Genomic DNA, 17,787 nt, shown 5'->3' on the forward strand with positions numbered 1-17,787 from the left:
CCAGCTATTCTGATACATCCGTGACCCTTATCAGCAGCGATTTAGACAGAATGCATGAAATAGAACAGCATATTAAACATGAAGGAGATGGACTGTTTACTACTTCCAGAGGTTTTTACTCTCGCCCATGACCCATGATTTCTTACGGTAACATGCTTTTATTTATACTTCCACCTAGACTATAACTAGACTACAGGCTAAGCATGTATTAGAAAAATACCTGAAAAATGTCTTAATAAAAATGTTAATGCAGAAATAGAAAGCTCTGGAATTATGCCACTATTTATTTAATGTGAAATTAAAATTGCTGCCAACAAAGAAAAGGAAATGTAAATTCTAACTTATGTTGAACTGGACTATCTGTATGGTCTAGTCGATGTTATGCTGGTCTAGCTGGTGTTGGGTTGGTATAACTGGTATTAGGTTGGTCTAGCTGGTGTTAGGCTGGTCTAGCAGGTGGTAGGCTGGTTTAACTGGTATTCTAGCTGGTGTTAGACTAAACTAGCTGGTTTAGGCTACTTTAACAGGTGTTATGTTGATCTAGCTGGTGTTGGACTGGTGTTTCTGGTGTTAGGCTGAACTAGGTTGTGTTAGGCTTGTCAAGCTGCTGTTAGGCATAACTAGTTGGAGTTGGTTTTGTTAGTTGGAGTTAGGTTGGTCTATCTGAAGTTCAGTTGGCTAGTTGGAGTTAGGGTGGTCTAGCTGGTGTTGGAATTTTCTAGCTGGATTTAGTTTGGTCTAGTTGGAGTTCAGTTGGCTAGTTAGATTTAGGGTGGTCTAGCTAGTGTTGGAATTTTCTAGCTGGATTTAGTATGGTCTAGTTGGTATTGGGCTTGTTCAACTGATGTTGGGCTGGGCTAGTTGGAGTTGAGCTGTTCTAGCTGGTGTCAGACTGGTCTAACTGGTGTTATGCTGGTCTAATTGGTTGTTACCAGCCTGACCCATGTGGCATACCTCAAAAATAAAAGAAATTTTCATTCTGATTCTGTTTAAATATCAATTCACTGAAGACTAATCAATCCAACCTTTATGACTAATACTTCCCTATAGTGTTGTTGGCATAAACCGTTCCTTAGTTTCCTTCCAGCAAGCCTTAACAACATTGCATACATTTCTTAAATTGCCAATTAGAAGTCTGTGTTGTTCAGGGACACCATTACTCATGCTATATTAGGTTAAGGAAAACAGGTTTGGGCCTCAGTATGATTCCAAGAACACACTGATGGGTCAGCAGGTTCATGTATTGAGCTTTGGGCCTCCATCACAGTCCCAACATCCCTACTTCCCAGACTGTCATCTCTCACACTCTTCTACTCTCTGAGCTACTTCAGCGATAACAAGTATCTTGGGAACCTGAAGGACAGCCTAACCATATGCTACAATAGTACTGGGTCTCCTGATTTTTCTCCAAGAAGCTTCAAAACAGAAGGTAGAGAGTCCTGAAGGTCTTGGGCCTACTTTAGATCTCACAAGGTCTTATCCATTTGCTTTAAATTCTGACTTTTGGTTTGGGACTTCCCTATTTTCCTCTTCATCCCCTGCTGTCTATATTCAACTGCACGTTTTCTTTCCCCTTTCCCAATTTCTCTTTGTCATAATGAGTTATTGCAGACTAAAAGGTGCATGAGGGAGAGTGAGAGAGAGAGTGATAAATGGACTCTGTGCATTACGTGGGGCAAGAGAAGTAGGGTAAACCTGGTGTGTTGAAAGTGGATGTAGCTGCCGCTTGTTAAGAAGCTCTTTACTGCCCCAGAGACTGCTGGGATTGATGGCTGTATGATGTGTTTTGTAATTTGTGGAATCTGATTTTAGTATGCAGTAGGAGGTGAAGAGATATGTGACACGTGCTGCAGTCTATCCAAATACTAGACTCTCTCTCTCTCTCTCTCTCTCTCTCTCTCTCTCTCTTTCGTTATCATTTTACATATATGCCTGCAGTCAAATCAGCAGTTTTGATTTGATTTATTTTTAGAAGATCATGCATGGCTAATATATATATATATATATATATATATATATATATATATATATATATATATATATATATATATATATATATATATACACTGAGTAGATTTTTATACTGAGCAGTGTAATTAAACATCATTAGCAGAAATGTTGCAGAAATGACAACCAAACATTATGAGTGCCCATAATTGAGAAACATGACTTCCAGTTGAATCATTACTCCTTGATCTAAACAAACACATTTACGTCACTATTCATCCTTTAAAGAAGAACAAGATTTTATTCTCTTTCTTCTTCTTTCCAGTCATCTATTTATGTCTATTGAAATGCCTTTGGAGTGCTGGAGGCCTTTATCTATGTCTCCTTTTTAACTTTGCAGCCATTTCGTCTTGCTTTCCTTTAGTAATTTAAATCCTGAATATCTTTCTTGCATTAGATCTTTTTGTTAGGTGTGCAGTGAACTCAAGATTAGATCTCTCAAACCTTTTCTCTTCTTCCTTTTGCTTTGATTGAGGTTTGTTGTGTTTCCTGCATTCTGTCTCTGTGTGTGTGTATGTATGTGTGTATATATATATATATATATATATATATATATATATATATATATATATATATATATATATATATATATATATTCGCATTGTAGTAGTTGCTTTAGGAATTTCACTAGCCTCAATTATTTCAGAGAAACCTTTATCAAAACCATAGAAATAGTGTGCACCAGCTACCACTGAGCTGGTTATTAGCATGCTGTGGGCATCGGACTAAGCTAAAGATGAAAGGTTGAGCTTGGCAGCTACTATCCTTTCTCTGCCACCTGCGAAGTCAGCGCCTGCCAACTCCGCCAGCCGTACTGTAGCCATGAAACTTTTATAAAAATCCCCAGCTTTGAACCTCCACACCTTTCCACTAATGCACTTCCTGCTGCTTTTACTAGGTGTTCCTTTTATTCTGTCTCTCTCTTTCACACAAACATCCTCTCACTCTCCCACTACACACCCCATACAGTGCCCTTCACTAATATTGCCACTTTTGGTAAATATGAGAAAAGAAGGCTGTGAAAAATTGTCTTTATTCTTTAACCTTTTGATCTTTTGTTCAAATAATTCACAAAAATACTCTGCTCTCATGGATATGAAATAATTGCGAACACAACACAGGTTTATCAAAAAAAAATCTTTGTTAAATATAGGTGTGCAACAATTATTGGCACCTCTATGAATTCATATGAAAAAAAATATATTTGAAGTATATTCCCATTGATATTTTCAATTTTTATTACACCTGTGTGACTAGGAACAAGAAATTGTTCAACATGACTTTCTGTTTCACAAGGGAATAAATATGAGGTAACACACAGGCCAAATTGTCTTAGTCATTCATAACAATGGGTAAGACCAAGGAATATAGCTGGGATGTGCGGCAAAAGGTTGTTGAGCTTCACAAAATGGGAAATGGCTATAAGAAAAAAAGCAAAAGGATTGAAAATACCCATTTCCACCATCAGGGCAATAATTAAGAAGTTCTAGTCAACTGGAAATGTTATGAATCAACCTGGAATTGGACGTTTGTCTATATTGTCTCAACGCACAGTGAAAAAAATCTAGATAATTGCAGAAGTTAGTTGTGTCTTGGGGTCAGAAAGTCTCCAAAACTACAATCTGAAGTCACCTACATCACCACAAGTTATTTGGAAGGGTTTCAAGAAAAAAGCCTCTACTCTCTTCCAAAAACAAACTCAAGCGTCTTCAGTTTGCCAGACACTACTGGAACTTCAAATGGGATCCGGTTCTATGGTCAGATGTAACCAAAATAGAGCTTTATCGCAAGAAACACCAGAAGTGGTTTTGGCGCACACAGAGAGGTAGCCATATGGAAAAGTACCTCATGTCAACGGTTAAATATGGTGGTGGCTCTTTAATGTTTTGGGGCTGTTTTTCTGCCAGAGGACCTGGACATTTTGTTAGGATACATGGCATCATGGACTCTATCAAATATCAACAGATATTGAATGAAAACCTGACTTCCTCTGCCAGAAAGCTTAAAATGGGCCGTTGTTGGATCTTCCAGCAGGACAATGATCCAAAACATACATCAAAATCAACACAAAAATGGCCATCCCAGTCCCCTGACTTGAAACCCATAGAAAAACATGTGGGGTGAACTGAAGAGGAGAGTCCACCAGCATGGACCTTGAAATTTGAAGGATCTGGAGAGATTCTGTATGGAGGAATGGTCTCAGATCCCTCGCCATGTATTCTCCAACCTCATCAGGCATTATAGGAGAAGACTCCGAGCTGTTATCTTGACAAAGGGAGGTAGCACAAAGTATTGACCAAAAGTGTGCCGATAATTGTTGCACACCTATATTTAACAAAGGTATTTTTTGGAAACTTGTGTTGTGTTTACAATTGTTTGATATCTATGAGAGAATTTTTTGTGATTTTTTGAAACAAAAGATCAAAAGATTAAACAATAAAGACAATGTTTCACAGCCTTCTTTGCTCATATTTACCAAGGGAGCCAATATTAGTGGAGAGCACTGTATGAGTGTGGGTTAGTGCTATGTCTAGCACAGGAAAGCTGTTTGCCAGAATTTATATTCTCTTGTAAATGATTGTTTGAACAGAACATAACCAGTGTTTACAGTTTTTAATTAATACTTTCAGCTTTTGAGCTACCTCAAATTACCTGATACTTTATTATTTAAAATTAAAACTGCAAACTAATACAGTCCTTTCCTTTAGTGTTATTTGTAAATCCACACCCTCCATTCTACAGTATATCTATACACTTAACTTAGGCCAGTGTATTCAATTTGTAGGATTTACAAAGATCCAGTTACAAAATATTTTTCTCCGACAAACCTCTGAATAGCGAGAGAAGTTACTTTCTAATGCATAACCATTAATGATTTGTTTATGGCTACAAATAACAAAGGGTTTTAAGAAAATAAAATAAAAAGTCTTCCTGAGTAGACCTCTGTAACTAGTCTCTGCTTTGATTAGTTGCCTTTAGCTAAATAATTTACATAAATATTTGTTATTAGATAAACCACAACAGAAGATCTGGCCCTGATTAAAAAGCCTGGCCCTACTATAAAAAGCCTGAATATTTGTGCAAGAAGGGGGACTTTTTGAACTGACTGGTGGCGAGTAGAGCCACCTCCTTGTCCTCACTGGTTGGATGTTGGTGGTCCACATTATTTGTTTTTCCCATTTTCAGAGCCTTTGACATTCACAGACACACTGTCAAATACTACAATGATCTCAAAACACCAAAATGCGTCTATAAGGATATGTGCATTAATTAGTTAATTGTAGATGATTCACTGAAAACAGTGAGCTTTTTGACCACAGTGTATAATTATCTTTATTGTTTATTTATATGGACATACAATATTTCTCTTGTTTTCTCCCACATAGGATATGGGACCGTCTAGCTTGCCCTCAGTACCACTCATGGTGGGCTGTGGGGTGTCCTGCATGGCTTTGTTCATCTTGCTGGTCATCTATGCTGCCTCCTGGAGGTAAGAAATACTCAAAACTCTCTCAAAAGTCCCCTCCATGGTCAAAAAGCTTTAAGCTACAGTGGCCTGCATAAGTATTCATCCACCTTGAACTTTTCCACATTGTGTAATCTTACAACTTGAATCTGAAATAACTGGGATTATACATATCTCATGCATCTAAACAAAATAGCCCATAATACTGTAGTGGGGGGGGGGATGTCAATGTCGTATGTAAATGTATAATTGTAACAAAAGCTATTTAGAATTTGTTATAGAACATTTTAAACAAATATTAAGACCGAGAACCTATCAAAAATAATTCCAGGATAAAGTTCTGAAAAATGATCAATCAAAGGCAAGTTGACTCAGATGACATCAGCAAAAAAAAAAAAAAATTCCTGTGTAGTGAGACAAAAATTTAACTTTTTGACCTTGGCACAAAGTGCTACTGTGGCAGAAATCAAATGTTGTTTATCACCCTGAGAGCAACTTGCCATCAGTGAAGCATGGTGGTGTTAGCATGGTGGGTGAGTACTTATGCAAGGCACTGTAAATCGTGTATTAAAAAAAAAGTTCATTATGTGACCTCTTGGTGCATCATGAACCTAGGAATTTTCATTTATTAGCCAACATATTCTGTTTAATACTGTGTGCTTTTTCATAGAGACTGTAGTATGTGAATATCCCAGGAGATCATCAGTTTCTGAAATACTAAACCAGTCTGTCTGGTGCCAACAACCATGCCATGGTTAAAGTCACAGAGATCAAATTTTTCCGAATTTTATTGTTTGACATGAATATTAACTGAAGTTTGTGACCTTAATCTGCATGATTTTATGGATTGCACTGCTGCCCAATGAGTGGCTGATTCAATAAATGCATGAATATACAGGAATCCTCCTGATTTTGCACATGAGTGTAAAAGAAATATGATAGAAATGTGCAATGAACTAAAGTCAACTTTCTTGTTATGACTTTCTAAAAAAATATTTTGATCAAGTTCACCTGATTTGTTTAGCCATGCGGGTGTCATACTAGATAAATTATTTTTGATACTGTGCGATATTTTAGGAAACATTTGAATTGGGTCATTTTGACCTGGTCTTGGGAATTACATATAGTCTTCTGTGGAAACTGAACCAAAACAAGAAAGAATATTTTGTAGACTTATGCAGCTTCCCATAAGGGATTATTCAAATGGGGATGGACGCACACTGATATAAAACTGCAATTAGATATCCTTTGGAGTAGATGAGGGACAGGCAGCATAATGTGGTGAATGCTAGCTCAATTGTTATTGTGAAGACCCAAAACACAGCAGTCTGTGTGTGGCAGATGGCCTGGAGCGCAGACTAACATTGTGTCCTGGGCACAAACAGAGCTTAGTTGAGTATTTGTTTACTCCCACTGACCATAACTCTGAATCCTTCACAGTGTGGTGAATCTCCTAAATGGTTTTTCCTAAATGGAAGACAATCCACTAGAATGCCAGGCAATAGAGCATATAGTGCCTTAGGTAGCCTTCATCCCATCACACTCCACGCCCATTTCTTGATAGTGTTGCTAATTGCCACCTTTAAACTTAGCTGTTTTAGATTTAAAAACATGAACAATACAATTTAAATCAGTTCCCATACCCATTATTATGCATCTTCACATAAGCAGTGAGTCAACAGCAATCTGATACCTGAGACATTTTTTTTTCTACCAAACTGAAGTGAACTTAATTGAGACTCTGTGTAATATGAGTTGATCTCACTGCGGGGGAAAAAAATCTATTTTTCTTTTTATTTAGTAATTGACTATACACTCACTGGTCACTTTATTAACACCTGCTCATTCATGAATCAACCAAATAGAGGTGGCAGCAGAATAATGTGTAATAACAAACACAAAACAAATTATGGTGTAGATTGTCATTACTACTGTCAATATTACTATCATTTTGCCATTGTTATCATTACTGTATTTCAGTCTTTTATACAATATCTGTATTAGAATGTGCTCTCCATCTTTACAGACTCTCATTACTTTGCTGAAGCAGCTAATAGCACTAACAAATTCTCAACGTCCTACAAAGAGGGAGGGTGTTGGCAAGTTTAAAAAAAAAAGTGCGAGATTTTAAAGAAACAGTTTGCACAACAATTACATTTACACAATTTTCCACTTACCCCAAGTGAAGTTAATTATCCAAGCAGCTTGTTTCATCCAATATATTTTCCGTCATTTTTATTTATTTATTTATTTCCGCACTCTAACTACATAAGTAATTTAAGAGGTAATCATTTAATCATTTGTGTTTTACATAAATTGAATTTTGTGAACATCTGGTAGTAATGGAATTGTATTGGTTATAGTAGTTAATGCATTGGAACAATTATTGCATTCTAATATTGTAGCTGTGGAATCTTGTAATTATGCAATTCTACTAGTCATGAAATTCTAATAGTTATGGAATTCTAGTAGTTATGGCATTCTTATAGCTAAGGAAATCGATTAGTTGTGAAATTAAAATAGTTCTGGAATTCTAAAGGTTATTGCATTCAAATTGTTGTGGAATTTTAATAGTTGTGAAATTAATGTAGTTATGGAATTCTAAAGGTTATTGCATGTTAATAGCCATGGAATTCTATTAGTTATGGAATTCTAGTAGTTGTGAACTTGTAGTTATGGAATTATAGTAGTACTGGAATTCTAAAGATTATTGCGTTCAAATAGTTGTGAATTCTAATAGCTGTGAAATTCTTGTAGTTATGGAATTGTAACAGTTATTTAATTCTTGTAGTTATTGAATTGTAACACACCAATATCCCTGTTACTCCGACTTCATCTTTCCAAGCCTTCACTACCTCAGACACTACTAAACTTTTTATTACTGCTTTCCTCAGTCGTCTATGTAGCAAAACTCTAAGAAAGCAAGGGTATTGATTCATTGAGCAGAGCCATTGTACTCCTGCACAAAGCTTTTTTTTGGCCTTGTTGCCCTTAAATGCATTTATTTCTAGAGCCACATATAGGCAGTATAAGGCACACACTTTTTTTTTCATGGAAAAATTGCCCAGAGTTATTGCTGCTTTTGATTGCTGCTGGTGAATTAAGGCTGTTGCAGCATGCGGTTTTGCCACAGCTATTATGTATAGCTAAATTCTGAGAAATGTAAGATAAATCATTTTTTTGCAAGTGTGACTTTATACGTTGATTCCTCAGGTACATTCGCTCTGAGAGGTCCATCATATTGGTGAACTTCTGTCTGTCCATACTGGCCTCTAACATACTTATACTAGTGGGACAGTCTCAGACACTTAGCAAGGTGAGTATGGGTATGTGTGTGTGTGTGTGTGTGTGTGTGTGTGTGTGTGTGTGTGTGTGTGTGTGTATGTGCCGCAAGACGTGTGCATGCAAGACTGTGAATGTCAGAAGATCAACTTTAACATCATATTCCAAATGAATATATCAGGCTGATAAATGTGTAAGGAATAAAACATGTCAGGGCGCATTGTTGCAGGAAAATAACAAGACCAAACACGAAGTGTAGTTATGTTTAGCAAGTTGATTCTTTTTCAATACCAGCACATCCTAAAATGTTTTCTTCTTCCTACAGCATAGCAATTTGCCAACAATTACAATGTTTCATTTAGTAATGAAAACAGAGGACACATAGTGGTTTTATCTATTTGTAGTTACATTCAGTGTTGTGGAACATCTACAAAACAAATTAGTTCATGTTATCACTTACATTATAGCAGATACATTATAAGCAGTTGACACTAACACTAAATAAACATCTCTTTGTAGAAAAATTCACATTACACACATTCTGTATCAATTTATTTTGAGCGTCCACCATACAAGGCCTTGTGTGAGGTGTTTCTGTAGAAACGATACTGTATTAGAATAGGCACGTTAATATAAACCTGGGAATGCTTGCAACCTGGAAATACAGGCATAGCCCTGATGATTTAGAAAAGGAATATGGAAAATATAGAAGGTGTTTCTCAAACATGTTTGAGAACAATATATACAACATTGCAGTCTTGTTTATTTATTTATTTTCTTAAAATAAATGATCAATAAAAAGAAGTCTGTGGTACTGCGATGGGTTTTCACCCCGTCCAGGGTGTCCCCCGCCTTGTGCCCCGAGTCCCCTGGGATAGGCTCCATGCTTTCCCGCATAAGATAAGCTTGAACTTGTATAGGATAAGCTGTACAGAATATGGATGGATGGATGGTAATTGAATATTTGAGGCTAATGTACCCTCATAGAAAAATACAAACAGTTCCTTAATGGTTCTCTGGATAGTTAAAAGGTTCTTTTCTACTTGGAGCTCTTTCTGTTATAGGACATCAGGGTGCACCTCAGGGTGCATTTTTTAACAGCACATTTGTTCTTTGGACTGCTATAATATGCACTGAACAACAATACAGCTCTTTCCTGCAATTTTCTCAATAAAAAAATCATGCTTTGACCCCTCTCGAGACCTGGAAAGCACTAACTGAAAAGCAATTAGCACAAGCATGCCCAGATTTAACCTGGCTATTGAAATCTATCCAACCACACCAGTGACAGCAGTGCCAATCACTGCAATCTTGCACACATTAAGATTTTTCCCTGCCTGTCAGAACATTCTGTAAGATACAATCTCTGAGAAAACAGCAAGTTAAAGAAGGATGTTTCTAGATTGGCAGGCGTATTGCGGGCTCTGGGGGTCATCTACATGTCAGTGGTGTCAATCACTATGAAAGGTTGTGAGTGTGAGTAGAGAACACCACAGCCGCAAATCAAAGCAGACACTCTGGGTTTATACAGAAAACACAGAATGTTGAAAGAAACTCGGCTTGCTTCAGGTGTTCCTTTTCATTCAAATGTAATATTTGACTTGTGAAATCCGGTGTATAAATTTCCCTCGTACTACTCGGGTTGAATTTAAAAATGCTTTATACCGCAGAGCCGTTAAATTCTTGAATTACTCAGAAGTTGGTGATTAATTTTCTATAACGGTACCTCTATCATAGTAGTTCCAGCTGCAATTCAGTTCAATTTGGTTCAAATTTAAAAATTAAACATTGCTGTTGCTACTGTTTCCATTGTAACAACTTGTTGCACGGTGTTCCACAAACAAAATCAGATTACAAGCGTGTTACTATTCAACAAAGAAAAAACATATAATGGTTGATATAGATACATTTTCTGTAAGATGTTGTTTATTTAACATTTATTGAAGGAGTCTCCAGTGTCAGCACTTTGTAATGGTAATTTCCCACCACAGGAAAGGACAAAGGACTCTCCAGTTGTGTTCTACACTTTACTTTCTCCAGTTGTGTTCTACACTTTTAGTAACATGACAAGCTGAATTGTTTTTATCTTATGTCTCGCACTACATTAAATGAAACTATAAATGGATAAAAGTACAATGTATCATTCACAACTTCAGTAACTTCATTGTTGGCAAATTGCTGTGATATAAGAGGAATAATAAACTTCAGGATGTGCTGTTATGTGGAAATATACTTCAAGGTGGTAATATTATAGTAATTCTGGTCATACCACCCCTTGCTGATTATGTTCTAATAACAGCACATCCCACATTTTATTCCTTATTTATTGTCCTCGGTTATATGGAGTGTATATCTGTGCATGGTTAACTTCAGTATCTGGCTGCTGTAATTCCATGGCAGTTGGTAAATCCTGGTAGACAGCATGTCTTTTTCTTGCCTTTCTTCCAATTCCAATCATTTATTAGTCTCTTATAAATGAATGGATTTAGTACATTCATTTGACAAGGGAGTAGTCACTAAGACGCCATGTTAGTGCAGCTAAATGGCAATATTTAATGCATTTTCCCCTTTTTCCTATCTCTCTTTCTCTCACACTAACACCCACCATGCCTCGACAAAGAATAGCTCTGACCTTTTAGCATGCGTCCTTGTACAATTCTACACACACATATACATGCTTGTCATCATACTTGAGGACCTTCTATTGACATAAATATTAATGCCTCTAATTAATGCAATTGTGTTATACCTAATTCTAACCGGAGCCTTAACCTTTTGGCTTTTTAAAAAAAAAAGCTGCAGTTTTTATTTAAACTCTCTCTCTCTCTCTCTCTCTCTCTCTCTCTCTCTCTCTCTCTCTCTTTATATCTCTCTTACTTCTCAGGGACTGTGCACTGTAACTGCTGCCTTTCTCCATTTCTTCTTTCTGGCCTCTTTCTGCTGGGTTCTAACAGAGGCATGGCAGTCTTACCTTGCTGTCGTTGGCAAGATTAGGACACGCCTCATTCGCAAGCGTTTCCTGTGCCTGGGTTGGGGTGCGTACATGACATGACACATGCGCACACACACACACACACACACACACACACACACAAATGACACAAGGCCTAATTAAAGCGTAAGGGGAAAATATGGATGGGATGGCATACTCTCTCTCACCCTTCAATTGGAGACACACTAGCCAATCAGGGGGCATCTGTGAGCTCATGCATGCCGAATAGGGCAGATAGCACTTTCCTCTTATGTTATGCTGCATGCTACATAATCAGTGTTTATGTTACGCATTTGCCAGATGCCCTTATCTAGAGTGACTTACATTTATCTATTTTTTACAACTGAGCAGTTGAGGGTTAAGGGCCTTGCTCAAGGGCCCAACAATGGCAGCTGGTAGATATGATATCAGGTAGATATTTGACTTGTTATTTTTTTTTATTCTATATTCCTAATATGTAACAAAAAATCTTTCAAATCAAGTATGTGCAAATTTTGGGCATATTTCATTAATGTTACAAGAAATAGCTTTACTGTACTTTCCTGCCCTAGTTATATTAATTAAAATAGACGTATTTAATACAGAATGTGCTTGAGAGTGTTTTAGTCACTGATACCTAATAATACCCTATACCAGGGGTCGTCAACTGGTGGGCCGTAGTCTGGATGCAGACACAGAATATTTCATCAGACTGAGCCAAGCACTTGAAACATGAAAAAAAAACCAACAACACAGGGGTCAACCTTTCATGGACCTTCAAAGCTTGTTCATTTCACTTACCCTCTTTGGTCTGATTAGCAAAAAACAACAACAAAAATTGGTTTAAAAAAAAAAGTTGATGAAAGCATAATGTTTAAAGATGAATGCACACAGAAGTGTGTGTGTGTGTGTGTGTGTGTGAGTGAGTGTGTGTGTGTGTGTTTATTCTCCCTGCACTGCATTCAAAGCAGATGTCTCATCTGTTCAGAGTCCATGGCACTTGTCAGAAGTGGTACCATGAAGCATCACAATGAAACAAAACATAACCACTTCAAACCGGCTGACAGGAGCGAAAAACAAGTCTTCTGCTTTTGTAGCCTATCTCCCTCAAGGTTTGACTTGTGTATTCAGAGGTGCTTTTCTGTTCACCACAGGTGTAAAGAGTGGTTATTTGAGCTCCAGCAGCGTTCTTGTTAGCTTGAACCAGTCTGGCCATTCTCGTCTGGCCTCTCTCATCAACAAGGCATTTCCATCTGCAGGACTGTTTCTCATTGGATGTTTTTTTTTTGTTTTTCGCACCATATGTTGAAGACTCCACTGAGATCAGCAGTTTCTGAAATACTCAAACTAGTGTAACTGGCATGGTCAAAGTCACTGAGATCTGAGATGTTTTCCCCATTCTGATGTTTAACGGGAACATTAACTAAAATTCTTACCTGTAGCTACACGATTTTTGCATTGTGCCACTCTGCCACGTGATTGGTTGATTAGATAATTGCATGAACGGCCAATAAGTGTATACTGGGTATTATAAACTTTATGTTATAGTGACATAAACTGAACACTGCATAGACTGATGTGACATCTATTACTAAGCAGTGAACAGAACCCAGGGATAAAATATGCTATTTTTATTTTAACAACCTCACACTAGGGACAAATTAACACCCCTGAACACAGCACTGTGACTGCATCTATCTATGTTTTCCTTTGGATGAGTGATGCAGTACAGTACGACATGAAACTTCTGCTCTATTCAACCTCATGCCGTTCCCCAATCTGGCTTCCTCCATTCGTTTCAGCACAACAGAGTGATGTACCACAATATGGCATGTCGCTTCTGCTTAACAAGTTACAGATGTCACAACGGAGATAAAAATTCCTATGATAGCAGCAGAAGTATATATATTCGAGGAGATATCTAAGCAATTACATCCATACATAGATGTGCTTGCATGCTTATCGATTCTGCTATTTATAATCCATCAACCCAAAGAGAATCTGAGCAGCTACAGTGACAAAATTTACACTATAGTAGCTCACAGACAACTAAAAACATGGAACATTCATTCTGAAACAAACCTTCGTTGTCTTCAAATGATACATGTTGCAAACTTTTTTCTTTCTCAGTCAAGAACATTTTATTGTTTTGTTGGCCTTTGCAACATTTATGCCTTTAATTTGCTGGAGGTAGCTAATAGTACACACACAGTCACAAACACACACACACACACACACACACACATACACACACACACACATCCAACTACTTAAAAAGTTCCCTGAATCATGGTTGATGAATTTAAATTTATTTAATGGCTGTAATACCCCTAGCTTACATTGGCTATAGCTTTGAACGATAGCATAGCATTAACATATCTCATCAAATTGTCTTTAAATAGGCTTTTGAAAATGAAGCTATAGTCCTTCTGTCAAATTTGTCAAAAGTAAGTATTGTAATTTACTCCGATTATTGTATATGTCAGTCTTAGGGAGTCATTACTATTGAAGTCATAATAAAAGCCGCATTCAATTAACTCCCAGGCCACTTGGTAAAACTGGTCAATGTTTTCCTTTTTCTTGCATTCTGCTTTCATTTTCCTCCTTACTTTACATGTGAGTTTTTCTAATTGCGCTCAAATTGCGGAGTTAATCAGAGCATTGTTAATTACATGAATATTTCCGAGACATGCTCATTAAGTGTGAATACAGTGCACCAGACAAAGCGAGAGCATAATTGATAGGTGCAATTAGCACATGGCTAAAGCAGCCCTTCCCAACTGCGATGGCAAACACATTAGAGATGCAGCAGCAGGAGGGACTCCATCGAAAGTGTTGCACTGATATACACCACGATGTAAAAAGAGAGACCATACAGAAATTGAAATGTCTCTATACCTGTAGATTAGATGTATATGATTATTATAATTTGTTATTTTCAATATGCCAAATGATAAATAAATTAAAAAAACAAAAACAACAACAACAACAAAAAAAACACGATTATTCAGCCAGGGAGGAAAATCTTTATAATATAATGTTCCTGAGCGGCTGAGTAGCCCTGACAATCATGTTATTTGGGTATTGGGTCAGAATTGACTAATTGTACTATGCCAGCTCAGATAAATCAAGAATCATCACACTCCAACTGTAGTTGTGAAAGAAGTCCAACTCCATACTGACAGGCAGGAGTGCATGGTATCTTATATCTTACACTCAATCATCGGCCTCACATCTCGCATGGGCGATCAAGGGTAGGAAAAATCCACGTCTCCAACATGGGTCTGGGGCTCTACCATAACCGTCATCCAGGTGGACAATTGAAAATTGGAAAAATGTTATTTGGTCTTGTTCTAATCTTCAATCATCTAGTTTCGGTGAGCCTTTGTGCTTTTTAGCCTCAGATTCATGTTTATGGCTGACAGGATTTGGTTTTCTATTGTTGTAGGCAATCCTTCTCAATGTTTGACAATCTGAGTTGCTTTTCTGCTCACCACGGTTGCAAAAAGTAGTTATTTGATTTACCATAGTCTTCCTGTCAGCTCAAACCAGTCTGGCCATTCTCCTCTGACCTTTCTTCCAACATTTCCACCCACATACAGTAACTGTTTCTCACTGGATTGTTTTTGTCTTTAGCACCATTCACTGTAAACCCTAGCAATTTGTAAACCTTACTCAATCTGTGGATTTGAGTAAACATGCATTTATTTATGCATGTTATTCCATGTGAATGTTTATGACACAATCCCTAATAAGTGTCAAATACATGAAAAGTGATTTAAGCACTCTTTTAAAAGGCTTAACAAAACCCATCCTTGTCTAGTGGCTCTCAAAATAAAAGATGGTGTTACATGTACATATTTCTCTAAAAGAATAGAAGAAAAGAAGAAGCCAACCTTAATGGCTGCCTGTTGCCCTGAGCAAAGATATTTAGGCCACCTCATTTTCCTGTGGTTTGTTCTGTCATACAAATATTAGCCTTTCATTTCTTTCTTATATTTTCCTCTCTTGTCTTTTTGTCACTTTTATGTCTTCTCTCCACAGGTTTGCCAGCCCTTGTTGTTGCTGTATCTGTAGGATTTACCAGAGCTAGAGGCTACGGCACACCAAACTAGTGAGTATCATTATCACTCACCTCAGAGCTTCTGATATAACACTGAAATATGAGGAACACTCACATTTATCCTCATTGTTGCCATTTTGACAAGAAGGTAAGTTGAAATAAGCAGGATTGCAAAACATAGGAATGAATTAAATGTGTATTTAGATAACATGTGTATATATATATATATATATATATATATATATATATATATATATATATATATATGAGTGACTCTGCAATTAGCGTGCCATTTAGCACTTGTAACTACACAACTTCACATTTTACAAGGTTTTATTTCGTAACAATGGGCTTCATTTATCAATCTTTTAATTTTTTCTGGTAAAGTTGAGTGTAAATGTTTTTGTAAACCCAACTGAACTGGAAATTTCTGGCGGATTTACAAAAATTTCAGAAACACTGCTTTTCTTCGCACTTGCATGTGTGCTGATGAACACTCATAAATTACCAAGCATGTGCACATTGCACAGCTGATTTGCATGTAGTGACGCCCACAAAAATCCATAAACATTCAAGTGCACGGACAGTTTGATTTGAGCATGGAACAACTGATCAGGAAAAAAACTGAAAAACTGAAGTAGAAGGGTTTTTTTTTTTGTTTGTTTGTTTGTTTTGTTTTTTTACACAAAATGAACAATCAGGGTAAAGATTGAAAAACAGAAGTTAAAGTTATTTTTACTCACTACTATGCCAGTAAAAATAGTTCATAATATATAATATTAATAATAAGTGACTGCTAAATCTCCTGTCAGCTGAGGTGTTTGTTTACAAATTACGGCTATGTGCAGACAGACCGGCCTGTCTTCCATTTATATGGCGCCATTTCTTTTGTAATACTCGAATGATTAATTTTATTTGTTTTAATTTATGGGTTTGTGTTGGTGTGCTTTCTTTATTTTTCATGTTCTTTAAGTAAGGCCAACAATATAAAACGATTGGTTTTCACAGAATTTCCTCAAAGACTATGTTTACGAGCATATCAATATTCCGATATTAATCGAAATTTGTCAATATTCTAATTAGTATTGAGTCATGTAAACGCCAGTTCAGATTAAGACAATGTTCTGAGTCCCCAAATTCTGATTCCCACCCCTGGAATTTGCCTGTTTTCATTGGAAATTTGCTCAGTCCTCAACGAATTGTGGGTAGCAACTGCAGCATTTGAATCTCCCAGGAAATAAAAGCGGGAAAGGAAAAGTGCATGTGTAGATCAGCATATTTACAGTAGCCATTTAAATGGAATCTGATGTGCATGTAAACATAGTCAATGGTTCGTTTAGTCCCTGTCTTAGTGAGCTAGCATGAGGATGTGTTCAATGGGTGTCTGCTAAATGCTATAAACTAGAGATATACCGATACTAAATTTCTCAGCCGATACCGATAACTGATTAGTCAGAGTGATATCAGCCGATACCAATACTGATAGTTCTGCATTGTATGCCTTCTTTTAAATTAATAATAATTTATTCCACAAATCTCTCTTTATTCTCTCCATTTCAGCAATTTGTTTGACAGCAACTGGTCTCATAAACAGAAAACACATTATTCAAATTAACATTAACACATGAACTAAATTCTGAAGATTAAAGTAAGATTTCTTAACTTATTGAATGTTATTAATTCATATTAACATTGACTGAATTCTAAAAAACCTCCTGTTAGGCTTCACATTCACTCACCACAAACAAAAGCATTTCTACTTCATCACTGACATCAAACTGGTAATGTATAATATAAACTTTTTTATATATATTAACATTAACTGAATATGAAATATACTACTCTACAAATATAATTTTCTGTGCAATATATACTTTTCCAGCTTGATAAATAAGGCTTGTTGGTGGCATTTTGCTTTAAATAAGTGGCAGCATAGAATTGGCAAATACAAAAAAAATGTAAACTAAAAAAAAATAACTAACATTAATGCTAATGACT

At 36.7% G+C, this 17,787-nt stretch overlaps 1 protein-coding gene across 9 annotated transcripts in view; it reads left to right on the forward strand.

Annotated features, from left to right (window-relative positions):
* adgrb2 (adhesion G protein-coupled receptor B2) overlaps window positions 1-17,787 on the forward strand; it is a 458,554-nt gene that overhangs the window by 332,222 nt on the left and 108,545 nt on the right. For all 9 annotated transcript variants that reach the window (XM_053638192.1, XM_053638184.1, XM_053638186.1 and 6 more), the window contains 4 exons: window positions 5,394-5,497; window positions 8,687-8,789; window positions 11,640-11,790; window positions 15,771-15,840. In XM_053638192.1, the coding sequence (XP_053494167.1) occupies window positions 5,394-5,497; window positions 8,687-8,789; window positions 11,640-11,790; window positions 15,771-15,840 (428 nt within the window). The remainder of the gene's footprint in view (window positions 1-5,393; window positions 5,498-8,686; window positions 8,790-11,639; window positions 11,791-15,770; window positions 15,841-17,787) is intronic.

The sequence above is a fragment of the Ictalurus furcatus genome, chromosome 12 (assembly GCF_023375685.1).
Source record: "Ictalurus furcatus strain D&B chromosome 12, Billie_1.0, whole genome shotgun sequence".
Taxonomy (NCBI): Eukaryota; Metazoa; Chordata; class Actinopteri; order Siluriformes; family Ictaluridae; genus Ictalurus; species Ictalurus furcatus.